The 13,797-nt window shown below is 36.1% G+C and overlaps 1 protein-coding gene across 2 annotated transcripts; it reads right to left on the bottom strand.

Annotated features, from left to right (window-relative positions):
- Positions 1–3,904: 3,904 nt before the first annotated feature.
- LOC112026448 (protein NRT1/ PTR FAMILY 3.1) lies at positions 3,905–9,210 on the bottom strand. 2 transcript variants are annotated; one of them, XM_024059137.2, is made up of 4 exons: positions 9,078–9,210; positions 8,739–8,956; positions 7,359–7,918; positions 3,905–5,008 (listed from the first exon to the last, which is right to left on the bottom strand). In XM_024059137.2, the coding sequence occupies exons 1-4, from the start codon at positions 9,142–9,144 to the stop codon at positions 4,114–4,116; spliced, it is 1,740 nt and encodes a 579-aa protein (XP_023914905.1). In that variant the 5' UTR covers positions 9,145–9,210; the 3' UTR covers positions 3,905–4,113. The 2 variants fall into 2 exon arrangements, with proteins under 2 accessions (XP_023914905.1, XP_023914906.1); XM_024059138.2 differs by having other exon boundaries at positions 8,739–8,885; positions 9,078–9,195.
- Between the last annotated feature and the right edge of the window lie 4,587 nt (positions 9,211–13,797).

Here is a 13,797-nt window from a genome sequence, read left to right as displayed (position 1 = left end):
TCTTCACTTCATCAACAATAAAGATCATGAAATACTTGATTACAAAACCCTACGTCGTATAAATGCAGTAGCTTCTCACAGAGAAAATGAAGCTCTTGGTCTCTGTATCTATGTATGACGGCTCTTAAAATAAACCTTATATATGTCTAGAGCTGTGAGAAAAGAAACCCTAAACAAATACTTAAGCTTGGGCTGAATTTCAGGTCTGGACATTTGAAATTGTAATTTTTGATAGATCAAGCTTCTATCGAGCCATTTGTCAAGCTTCTCATTTAGTCTCGATAGCAGTATCTGTTTTGCTATTTGTCGAGACTTAATGAAATAGCTTTTCTTCACAATCTTCATGTCTTTAATACGGACACTTGTTATGCTTGAACAACATATTTCTTGATGTATTAAACCTAACTTAGATCTACCCAATTACAAGTAAAGTGCATTTTGTCAAATCATTAGCCAATTACATAAAAGATGACCCTAACAATATGTATTTAATTTATTATTTCATTCATTTTTTTGTTTTGTTATGTTCACTTGTTTGCTTAAATGGACATATAGTAGTTATTTTAAACATTTTATTTTTCAATTGGATGCATGTGTTAACAACATGATAATTAAAAAAAAAAAAACGGTTGATTTTTGCTTTTTTGTTTTTGTTTGTAGTTGTTGCGTCAACATGATTGTTGAAGCTAACAGATTTTTCTTTGGCAATAAAAATACTAATGCAAAAGATGTAATTCAATATATCACAACGTAAATGATGATTGTGGCAATAAAAATACTAATGCAAAAGATGTAATTCAATATATCACAACATAAATGATGATTGTAAAAAGGTGTGCATTTGTGTTAGAATCTCAGTCCTTGTTTATTATGTGTGTATTTGTTACTATATAAAAAAAAGTAATTGTCATACTTTGTTTAAGAGAGTGTATTGTGCTTAATATAACTATTAGGGTACATATTTTTTACAACTATTTTTATTTAAATACCACTACTAAATTGGACCAAAATAATAAAATTTTATAGGACCTAATATTTTGTGAACCCTCTAATTCAGACTCATCCCCAAATTATTTTATTGAAGGGGTTCAAATCCCATGATCAAAAACCATGATTCAAGTCCATGGCGAATTATCTATCAAAAAGCTCAATTCTCCTTAGCAATATTAAAATCTTAGTTCTCACTAGCAATATTAAAAGTATAGTTTTCACTAGCAATATAAAAAAATCAATTCTCATTGGCAACATTAAAAGCCCAGTTCTTACTGGCAATATCAAAAAGTCCAGTTCTCACTAGGAATATCAAAAAGTCAAATTCTCATTGGCAATATTAAAAGCCTAGTCCTCACTGACAACATAAAAAAACCCAGTTTTCATAGGCAATATTTAAAAGTCCAATTCATATTTGCACTATTTAGTAAAAAATCCAGTATTGTTAATATTAGAGAAATACCATATTATTAAATTACCTATGCCCATAACTGCAATTGTTTTAAAATCTTGAGTACTCATAACTACTTATCTATTTCCTAAACTCGTGGGAAATTATGATCATTTGATTCTGTGGTCACTATTCATAATTCTATAATAGTCATTCATCCTACAAGCTCATCTTTAAAATTATGACATGATTATTGGGTCTTGTTTGGAACTATAAACATTGCCTATGATATTCTCAAAAAATCATGGAATTCATCAGTTTAAAAATAGTAAATATTATTTACAAGGTATTTAGAAATAGTCAAGCTTACACTATTATTTTTAAAATATTACAAATCATTATCCAAAGACCCATTACAAATACCTATCAAATCCCAAAATACATTGAATATCTACTAACAATAAAAAGTCCATAAGGGATAAAAACCCATGGCAATATGTGCCATTGCTGCCCATTTTGTAAGACCCAAGGTGTGATGAAAGAAGAAAAAAGCCCAAGTGAAGAGGAGCACAAACACAGCCTAGCCAAAGGGTCTAGCCCATGTAAACAAGCCCAACCTGAAGTTCCAGCCAAGGTAGCCCAAAGTAAAGGATTGAACCAACCAGACAACTTCTCTCTTGTCCATCCTTGACCAAGGTTTAGTTGGAGAATTCCTTAAGGGACAACCAAATCTCTTAGACTAGACTAATGGTTGTATTAGTCTAGAGGTTGTATTAGCAACTAAAGTCCAATAGGTAATGGGATTTCATCATCTTCCTTAAAGCTCTAGTTCCAGTGGAAGGAAGCCATGATTAAGTTACTCAAATCTCAGCAAATCACCTCCATAAATGCAAAAAATGTTCAAGAATTGGTTCATGCACCAAGTCCATGAATCCTAAAGGGGAAATTTGGGAAAATGTGGTTTGAAGGGGATAAAGGGATCTCTAGTAGAACCCTCTGAAGTAGTCCTAAAATTTGACACTTGGCTTGGGGTGTGGAATCCATAATAACTGCCTTAATCCTATTGGCTGAAGCCAATCCCAAAAATCTTAGCATTTAATGCAAGATTACCGAAATATTCACTCATGTCTAATATTGCCCAAAGAAGCCTGGCCCAAAAGAAAATCTACCCTTTATAGCCAAATCCTAGAATGTGCAGTTAGCCCCTCTTATTGTTGATCAGCTCTACGTTTTTGGATTCTTGCTAATCAGCCCCTAAGCTCCACTATAAAATGGTAATCACATCAGTTTCACCAACACACACACCAACCTTCTTGAAATTTCTGTTATTCTTGTTGCTTTGCCATATTTCAGCTTGTAGATTAGTTTCCTTAACTCATAAATGATCCTTCTTAGTCCCTAAAATCCCACACTCACCTAACCTCAAACATTCCTTTTACTTTTTCTGCAAATCCTAAGTCCATAAATGCTCCATAATTAGTAAAAAACAACCTTCTTCCCCACTAAAGACTTAGCCTCATCATTATTTGCCTCCATTTTACTATGAACTCACACACCCATTCACTCAAAATAGCCTTTACTACCCCGCACATATCCTACATTCCCTAAGAATCTTGGCTTAACATCTGCTGCTTTGAGTTGGAGTCTCTCTCTCTCCCTTCATATCATGCTAAATAACCCCTTTCTTCTCACCATGGAACCTTTGGTCTTTACTTTTTGTTTTTCTATTGAAGGATATAATGTGTTTGTAATAATGAAAATTTTTCCTCATATTGACATAGTAATAGTAGAAAGTACCTTGGACCACCTTGACCGAGACACACAAGAACTTTCTGAAGTGAACACTTTCTTAAATTTGTTCAATAATTGACGGTTGGACCATCAGTTTAATTTTACCTTATCGCTGGAGAATTTTATTTTCTTGCATTGTTGTAACAAAACTACTAATCTATTAATCAATCATCATGAAGTATTTTATTGGGCCTTAATGCTGTTTCTTGCTAAGGTGCAACCTTTATTTCTTTATCACTACACCGAAAGCCTTTAAGTATCATCTTAAAGCCCAATGTTGAGCTTTGGCTTGGCCTCTCCATATTTTATTCAAGAACATCAATTTCCTCCTTAGTGATAACTTACTCCACATTCCTTTTAAGAGTTTCAGTAACTTTTAAGTAGACTTTGTAAGGTACTTTTGTGCTAGAATCTCATTCTCTTTATCTTGTGTGTGTTTGTTTCTTCAAAAAAAAAAAAAAATGATGATAGCAAAAAGGTTGTCGTTAAAGATATTAATTGCCTCAAAAAAACAATTAAAATGTACTTTCTCATCTCATAGAATAATGAATCTCACTAATTAAATTTATAGTGAAATCCATTTTTCATGTGAGACGAATGAGTTTGGATTTGTTATACTCTTGAAATTTTCTGTAATTTTCCTTTGGCTTCACCCATTATCTAATTGCCGTAAAAAAAAAAAAAAAAAATTAAGTAAAGATTTATCATATCAACAATTTGTAAAACTGTTCGTATAATAATTTGTGACTATAACATTACTCTTCTTTTTTATATAGTGATATTAACTAATACTTTAACTCTATCTTTATTTAACGTTCACATTATTGAACAGAATATATTCTCCTCATTTTCCCTACAAGCAAGGTCATTTGGAAGGAGTGAAGCTAGAAAAAAAGGGTCAATTGGACTGTATTGAACCCCAACTGTGCCTAAAGCTGCAACTAAACCCGGTTTGCAAGCTCAACTCCATCTTCTTCAGAAGTACCACTTTCTTTCCCATGCACCTGAACAGGCTTATATGTATATATTTTGGCGCAATACAAGTAGTAAATAAGATTTACGACTTGCAACAATGTGAGTAGCCAGTAAAAGTATTCCAACTTTCCCTTACTCAGATTGTCATTCCGAAGCCAGTTTGATCCATTAGGCCCAGCACTAAACTTGTGCACTATGGAAACCAGTAGCGAGCTGACATAATTCCCAAATGAAATAGCCAACCAAAACAATGCCATAGCAGTGCTCCTCATGCTTTCTGGTGCCTGGTCGTAGAAAAACTCAAGATGTCCAATGGACATGAAAGCTTCAGCAATCCCATGAAGGCAATACTGTGGTACAAGCCAAAATACTGATATAGGGATGGCAGGATGAGGCTGATCGATGAGCCCGTCTGCTAAAGCCACATTTTTACGCTTCACTTCCACAAACCCGGCAACTAGAGTGGCGAGTATGGAGATAACAAACCCGATTCCCATTCGATGCAAGAAGGTGATGCCACGGTCAAGCCCAGTGAATTTGCGAGCCAAGGGAATGAAAAGACGGTCATAAAATGCGATTGTGATGAGCATGGTGACATAGGCGAAGACAGTCATGGAGCCAGCAGGGATTTGGAAGGATTTTGTGATGTGCCTATTCATGGTTTTGGCTTGTAGAATTGAGAATGTGCTTTGTTGTGCATAGGCTGTGATAAGAAGGATGCCTGAAGCCCATATAGGACCCATTCGGATCACTGATTTTAATTCTTCCACTCTATGAACAGTGTTTAGTCTCCAAAAGTTTGGTGCTTGCCCAGATTTGAGGTTGTCTTCTTCTGTAACAATAGCTGCCTTGTCAAGGAACCTGTAATAATAAGCATATACATGCTAGAAATTAGTACAATCTACTAGCTTCAAAAGTGTCATCTGTGACAATATCTGGGTGGGTCTCTCATGGGCTGAAAATAGGGGGCCTAATTATGACTCACAAGGAAGCCCATTGGGCTTTTTTATTTTGAGAAACAGCCCATTGGGCTTTTAAGTCGAAAGAACTAAAAGGCTACACGTTTTTCTATAAATAGTATGCGACTTAGTACTGTATTAACTTGGTAACTCCATAGCAAATAAATATGATATATTTTGTAAGAATAATGTATGGACATGATGTTTTTCACACTAACTGTATATTCCTATTTTGATTGGACTGTACTATTTTGATTGTATCTATCTTGATATTACTTTTATTATGTATAAATCACTTGTAAAAAAATTATGAAAAATGTTACGTTTTAAAACCTACTAATTTAGTTGGGGTATATTATATATATTACTCTACAATCTCTTAAACCTCAAACAAAACAGGAAATAAAAACAAATATAATATATGTAAGAGAAGACAGAAAAATATAAAGGAAGAAAGAGGGAGAAAAAAAGACTTTTCCAATAGATGGGCCATTGAAATTAGGTAATAAGTAGGGATGAGTCAGATTACATATCTTAATAATTTGAGTTAGGACGACTCTTAATATTTCCTAAAGGTTACCGTATATGATATGATAGAAATATATAGTATGTGGTGCTGATCATCAACATGTTTATAAAAAGTGGCACGCTGCTCAACATGTTCTAAGAATGCGGCCCCTACATTTCATGGACAATGATTTTTTTTTTTATAAACCCATGGACAATGATTGAGTCGTCCGTGGGCTTCCAGTTAAATGACAGCCATAGAGGATAATTTTCTCCCCATAATAGATTATGATAATGCAACCACCGAATTGGTGATCCGTGATCTCTATTGATTCCAATCATACCAAGACAAAAAGGAAAATAACAAAAAATAATTTTGTTGCCAGCATAAAGCAGTACAAAGTTGTTTCCTATTGCATGACAATAATATATGTGGATCATACAAAGGGAAATCCTTTTTCATCCTAGGGTCAATTTCATTTTGGTAAAATTATTCATGTTTACTACTTATAAAAAATGTTTACCAGGATAACTTTTAGTTTTGTGAAAATAAATATGCAAGTTTCTCAGCCAAAAAAAAACCCCTTATACGTAGGAGTAAAATTTTAGGTGAAGATGTTTTGATGTTTCTTTTTATTTGATGTACTTCAAATAATTGATTTTGTTTCCTTATTTCCCAAAAAGAGAAATCAGATTTCTATCAATGTTCAATGGATGAATACCTTTCTAAAACTTACCATTATAATGCAAGATATTAGCTAGTTTATCACTATTCTCTCTCCATTTCTGTGAAAAAAGAAAATTTTGTTTCTATTGGCAAATCATATATAAAGATAGTTAATGATCATATTCATGAGATGGTATTACGTGCATCAATTGTATGTATCCCCCTTTCACATGGGGTCGACGAACCCATCTCAAATGCGAGGGGGAATACATGCACCCCATACATGGTAAATTTTTCCCAAATTCATATGTTGTTTTTTTTTAGAAAGTTTCAACATATGACATCTACTCCTGATGATAGCTCTTTGTCATCAGACCAAGACATCATTCAGTTTTTGGTGTAGGCGGAGATTGAACCCCAGATCTCTTATTTAACCATCAGAGATTTTATCAGTTGAGTTAACTGGAACTCACAAATTCATATGTTGTTGTAATTAAAGATTAAAGTACAAGATGAGGATAATGTCACATATATATTATACTTCGTGATCATAGTGTTTTTAAGAGACACTAAGTAGATAAGTGAGGGAAGGATTTTTAGCTAAATTAAATATCAACGAACAGTGGTGGGGAAGGAAGAAGGGTGTTCATATTTGAAATAGATTTCTTTTATGGTTCATATTACATATTAGAAATTTAAAGATATAAAAACCGTCAAGTTATTTAATAATTTAAATGATCTGATAATTTATATAGTACTATTAGATTCAGGTTTAAAATATTAATCTTGAGATGTACTATTTCTATTTCTAACAATACGGACAGAGTCATATTCTAATTAAGTTCATGGGTATATCCAAGGATTTCTTGTACACCGTTTTTAGAGTTGATCGATGCAAGCGGGAAATTTCTTTTGTATTAAAAAAAGTTGGGGGCGAAAGGTTTTAAAAGCCGCGTGCAAAGTTTATGATAGCCTACCAAGTACCAAATTCTATAGTGCTCTTGGATGCAACTAATTTCCAAATTAGATAACCCTCCTTAATTGACGTAACTTTTGAGAGATAGAAAGTGGCACTTACTTCATGTGCTTAGTGTGAACAAGTTTCCCTGCCGAAGAAATCGAGGCATCAAGCTCGTCATTTTGGTATAATAATTTAGGATCATAAACCATAGGCAGCTTTCTCTTCTTGTAGGCGGCCACAATCACTTGTACCAACCGGGTAAATGGACTCCCAACCGGATCCAAGTTCCGGTAAAGCGGGTACCCGATAATAAAAGTAATAACTGAAATTAACATAGCGATGGTGGGAACGCCAAGGCCCCAACCCCATCCAACGTTATCTTGAATATAAACAAGAACGGTCACAGCCACTAGTATGGATGCCCCCATGACAAAATAGTACCAGTTGAAAAAAGTCCATGTCTTGGTGTTTTGCTTAGGATCCGTCTCATCAAATTGATCTGCCCCGAATGCCACTACACAGGGTCGGATCCCACCCGATCCTATGGCTCCTAGTAGGAGAGATATGTATAGGATTGCCTCCTGTCCGGCATCGGCTTCTCTGCACTCTTGATCACCTTTACATGGGGGTGGCCTAAGTTGTGGCAGTACTGCTGAGAGTGTTAAGCTAATCATGCCCTACACATATTAAGAGGAAAACAAATTCCTTGCTTAGGTGAAGATAACACGAGAAAGGAAGGGGAGAAAAAAGATAACGTATTCCCCTTTTATCATATATTTTTTATTATTAGCACAGTAAATTTAAGACTTGACAAAAAGTAACTGAACTAAAATTTTGATGCAAGTATTCTGGTTTGGTAGTATAATGTTTATGGGGTTAGTCATTTTTTTTAATGGTGCTAGTTACTTACATGTTATAAGTAGCATGCCATACAGCTAATGCATACTAGAGAATCAAGACAGTTATAGAACTTTCATTAAAAAAAAAAAAAGAAAAAAAAAGAAAAAGACTGTTATAGAACTGATCTATATTGTCTAAACTTTTATTTGTTGTTTAGATCATCTTTAAGGAAAACCACTTAAATTTCTTCAATTAAGTAGGCAATTCTATGAATTTTTACCTTAATTAGTTGATTAGATAATCAAATGAATTTCTAAAAATTCTTTTTCTATTTCTATAGATTTATAAAAACCATTTTGCAGTGTCAAAATAAGGAACGTGATATAAAAATGGAGAATTTTTTTTTTCTTTTTTCCAAAAGAAGAAAAAAAAAAAACATATAATGATCTTTAGGGATTGTGTAATACTTATTAAACTATTTGTTTACACAACAGTGATATTCTCTATTTCTCTATTTATCACTCCATATCATCACACGGATATTATTGGTAGCACCTCAGCATTTTATAGGAATCTCCTTGATGTATGTCATATTTACACCTCAACTTCTTTTTATAGAGAGGGAGAGAGAGAGAGAGAGAGAGAGAGAGTCTTTACTATTTGGTATACGATGGAAGCAACTGTTATGGTCCAGAACCGACCAACAAATGCATCAGAGATAAAGGCCCCAAGCAAAGGTGTCAAGCTTGCAGTCCCTCCAAAGTTGGTGAGGGTGTTAGCTGCTTTGGTTACTGGCATATGCAGCTGTGTTGTTAAGTAGTTAATCATATTAGTACTAAATCCTACCACAGCCAACTTCTCACAAATCTCGTTTGCTACACACCCAAAAAAAAAAAAAAAAAAATCATCATCAAAAGATTCAAAACTAGTATATCCTCATAAAACAAAAGAAGCAAAAGAGAAAATTTTGTTGATTTGAGTGCTGCGAAAGCTTACCGAAGATGAAGGGCATTGCGACCCACCCTCCCTTTTTCCTTCTTCCATGGTTCCCTTTCTCCTCCATCTTCTTAGTTTTCTAGTACTACAATGGCACCCCAAAGTGGCAAACCCTCTTATTTATAAGCTCTGTAGACTGAAAATTTGAACGCAGTAATTATTTAATGTAACTTGTCGTCGTTAGATTTTCTATTATACACGTGTATGGCCACGAATGAGATGTTTAAGACTATATGTTTAGGATTAATCTTTGTTGAAAATTAAACACAAATAACGGTGTGTAATAGGGGTTCATCAAAAAAAAAAAAAACCCTTGTGTAATAGGGTTGGACAGAGAAGTCATTGTCATTTTTTTAACTTTTTCCTCAACTTGTGGTAACATATTACTCTGATGATATGTGATTCGGAGATTTTTTATAAGAACTTATGGACTGACTGAACTTCATTATTTATTATTGGCTAAGACCCAAAGGTATCAGAAATAATATCACAATTCAAAATGCACACCTGGTATAGCCGGTAAACTAAGAATAAAATCCTGTGTAGTGTCTAAAGTATAAATTAAAAAAAAAAAAAATCCTAAAAAAAGAGAGAAGGTTTGGGCTCTTGGTACTAGGGAGTGGAATCTGAAGCATGCCGGCGTATATCTTCTATCCACTATATTTGCCACGTCATAAGTTTATGGGTTGTTTTGTCATTTCACGGTTCACTGCAGTTCAACAAGAGCACAGTTCAGCACAGAAAATTATTGAAATTGATTCCTTGTACTAATTGAACGATAGAGAAAGACAGAAAATACGAGTTTTATTGACAGATGCCATAGGGGATCCAGTAATAAACTATCTTAATTTTTTTTTTTAAAAAAAATGAAAAAATGAAAAAAGAATTAACTATTTTTTTAACACTTGCTAAATTTCACATAAAAAATTTCAAAAAATGGATGATTGTTGATACCTATTTTTGACAAAAGGCCCAATAGTAGAAGAAACCCAATAATAAGGGAGATGAGAAGAAAACGAGGGGCAAAATGGGAAAAAAAAGAGAGGTAATAAGCCCAGTTGGTTGATGTGGCAGGATTGATAGCTAACAGGTCCATGAAAGTAACAAGAAGTAAAGAAGAAGTAAAAGAGCCGAGAAAGCCCAATGAATAAAGTGGTAAACTTAATTGGGCTGACATGGCAAGAATAAGGGCTAATAAGCCCATATGAGTAATAAGAGGTAAAGATGTAGTAAAAAGGTCGAGGAAGCTTAAAAAATCAAGCAGTAAACCCATGGGAGTAAAAGGAGGTAAAAAAAAAAAAAAGTAAATGGGCCGAGGAAACCTAATGAATAAAGTGATAAACTCAATGGGCAGGAATGGTGGCCAACAAACCCATAAGAATGATAAGAGGTAAAGATGTAGTAAATGGATCGAGGAAACCCAAAGGAGAGTATTAATGGGTTGATACAGCAGGAATACCAGCCAGCAAGTCCACGGGAGTAATAAGAAGTAAAAGCAAGACAAATGCCATAGCTAAAACAATGAAGCAGTATGGTAGGATTAATGGCTAAAAGGCCCATGACCATGAAGAAGAGAGACAAGACATAGGTCCAGCAAGCTATGGAGACAAAGGCATTCACTTGAATAATACCTAACCCAGGAAGGGATAAAAGGAAGAAAATGTAAGCCCAAAAGTCCACGCATCCTTCACGCCACAAAGGATAAACACAAACCAGTACGCACAGTAGAACCAGACAACGCAAGAGCAGTAGAAATGGTGTGAAGGCCAGAAGGAGACAAACATAGATGGAGTGGAACTTGCACAAAGGACCAGGGCACCACTTACTTGTACTCAGCCAATGCATGGGAGGTGGGCCATAGGTCAATGTATTCAAAGGGTGTGGTTTGGCAGTGGGGAGAAAATGGTGTCTATTCTAGGGTTCTTGCCTAAGCTTTTTTGGGGGAATGTCCTGCTAGGATGGTATTTCACCCAAAAGAGGTAAGTGTGGGTTGGGATCACTTAATGCATGCCATAGAGATAGGTGGTGAGTTAGCTTAACTCTTATCCATTGAGGTGAAACAAAAACAGAGAGAAGTAAGAAACAAGACAAGTAATTATTTCTAGAAATGGGAGTTGTGCAACTAACACACTTTGGGCAAAGGTAATGACTGGACAACCGGCAAGTTAGTGAGCAGTCCTAGAGAGATGCCCACAAGAAGCCAAAAACGGTTGAGGGATAAAAGGGGTAAATTCCATGATAGCAAACGGTATAAAAAGGGGTAGCCATGAATAGTAAAGAGGGGGGAAGGAAGAAAGCAACAGGTAGGAAAGAATAGAGAAGAGAAAACAATGAGAGAAAAAGAAAAGGTAGAAAGATTGAGTGAAAGAAAACTAGAGAGAAAGTAAGGCAATAGGAATAAAGGCACGCATCAATAGATCACCTTTTCTCTCCCTTATGACATACCCACTCTCTGAAGATTGTAAATCAAAACTCAAACCACTTAGGCCCTTTCCCTAGAGTGAGTAACTTCTATGGCAGGAGCCCTTTGTTAAGGTTACTCGCATTGGAGTTTGGTTCCTTTCTTGGGTTCGCTTTTGCTGAAAAACTCAGCCTATAATCTAGCAGACAAGTTGTTCCATAGGTTATGCTTATTGGATGATATTCTTATTGCTTGGCTAGAAGTTACTAAGTTATTTACCTTTTTCTGTTGTAGTGTTATTTCTACTTGATTTGTTGTTCTGCTATAACCCTGTTAACTTTATTTACGGTGTTAGCTTCATTTAATACGTTTAATTATCACAGTTATCTTGCTGTAGTGTATTCTTGCCGTAATACTTGTAACAGTCACTCCTGTTGTGACCACGTCTTATGTCCAGCCCATAGCACTCATATCAGGACCCATCTACGATGGGTAAGACTAACTTGTGCATAAGCTAGGCTGAAGCGCAATTCTAGCAAGGCCAGTCCTAACTCTCTTACCTCATACTGACGGGCCATAGCACAGTAGAAGGAGTTAAGGCTCAATAGTACAAAAAGGCCTTCACATTTAAATTGGTGACTTCATTGAGGAGTTGGGAGAAAGATAGGGAAAATGAACAAATCCCTTGCAAGCTACGCCCCCAAGATCAAAGACGATGTGGAATATGAGTGTTGTGACATCACAGGTGGAGCCAAGGCTAGCCACACTGCACCAGCCCAATCAAGCAAAGAGTGCCAATGGAGCAGGGGATAGGCCATAACAGCAATAAAGGAATCCTGCTGACAATACTAACCTCTTTATTGAAATGTTGTAGTCAGTATAGCATTCCTAATGATAGCTAATGGAGAAGATTCGCCAGTAAAAGGCGGATAAGATGAAGGAAAAGGGGAGTCAACATGACCCCGAGCACATGGCAACAAGGAAGAGACTCCTATGGGTGGTGGCCTATAGAACGCTGAACAATGTTTTGTCACGATGGTTGATGTAGTAGCACTACTGGAACAAAAAAATGCTAAGGCGCCTAAGGAAAGATTTTATTCAAGGAGACCTTCATATCCCTTGAGGATACTCAGTAAGCCGTATCTCGATAGATACGAGCCACGAACCTTCACACAGTATGATGGCAGAAAGGGAAGTGTCGTCGAGCATGTAAGCAAGTTTATGGATACCCTTGGTCCCTATGAGCAGATGACAACCTTTGCTTCCGAGAGTTTTCAAAGTCATTATGCGACTAAGCATATACCTGGTACACTGTCTTGAAGCCAGGATTAATCCTAATGCGGGATGATTTGGTAGATGTATTCTGCACCAAATATTTCCACGGAGAAGAAATAGTGACGTTTGTAACTTTGCAAGGCACCAAGCAAAGAAGCGGAGAAGATCTCAAGGGATATATCAAGAGGTTCAAAGACATAGCCCTCGATTACTATGATCATTGCGAGGAGAAGATGTTGGTGGAACTATGTATGGGCAATATGATTATGGAATACAGGGTTGTCCTGGACAACCTAGAAATTTCCCAGTTTGCCAACTATTATAGAAGGCCAAGAAGACGGCCCAATTAGTCAGACCTAACTCTGACAAGCCCAAGGAGTGGAAATCCATGCTGCAAGCCATGACAGTGTCCACCGGTGAGAAGAGAAAGAAGTGAGAAGAGAGGGAGTATGAGAGCCCTCCACTAATATCGTGTATACCAAATGATCTATATGTGCTCTTAGACAAATGGATTGCAGATGAGGTTTTCAAACCAAATCATGTTTCTAGAGAGCCCACTGAAGAAGAACGAAGAGACTCACATACTACTGCCTGCATAATTACTTGCAGCATGCTACCACAAAATGTTGGACATTCCACAGATTAGTGCATTGCAGGATCAAAGAATGGACCTTTGAACTGTCCCAACCAGAGGTCTAGAGGAACCCACTCCCTAATCACAAAGGGAAGGGGGTAGCAGTAGTTGTCATTTGCGTAGACTCAAGCGAAGACGAATAGGAAAGACTGTCATTGCCAACCGCAGCCATTACAACCTTGAAGAGAAGCTTTCGGTTCAAAAATTGTTTGACTAATTAGAGCTTACAGCAAATGAATGCCTCACTGCAAAGGCTCGAACTGACAGAACCTTTCTTTAAGATACCAACGAGATTACTTTCAGTGATGAAGACATGAAGGTGGGATACCTAGACCACATAAGGCTTCTCTACTTGGCAGCCTCCATAAATCAGACTCCTGTAAGAGAGCCCTAGTTGACACAGGTGCTTC

The sequence above is a fragment of the Quercus suber genome, unplaced genomic scaffold (genome assembly GCF_002906115.3).
Source record: "Quercus suber isolate HL8 unplaced genomic scaffold, Cork oak 2.0 scaffold_114, whole genome shotgun sequence".
Lineage (NCBI taxonomy): Eukaryota > Viridiplantae > Streptophyta > Magnoliopsida > Fagales > Fagaceae > Quercus > Quercus suber.
This window is presented reverse-complemented; position numbering and strand designations above follow the sequence as displayed.

Coding starts and splice junctions, on each gene's coding strand:
- LOC112026448 (XM_024059137.2), bottom strand. CDS start 9,144: ATGGAGGAGAAAGGGAACCATGGAAGAAGGAAAAAGGGAGGGTGGGTC. Junction 8,957..9,077: donor CGCAATGCCCTTCATCTTCG/GTAAGCTTTCGC, acceptor TTGGGTGTGTAG/CAAACGAGATTTGTGAGAAG. Junction 7,919..8,738: donor CTTCCATCGTATACCAAATA/GTAAAGACTCTC, acceptor TAATATGTGTAG/GGCATGATTAGCTTAACACT.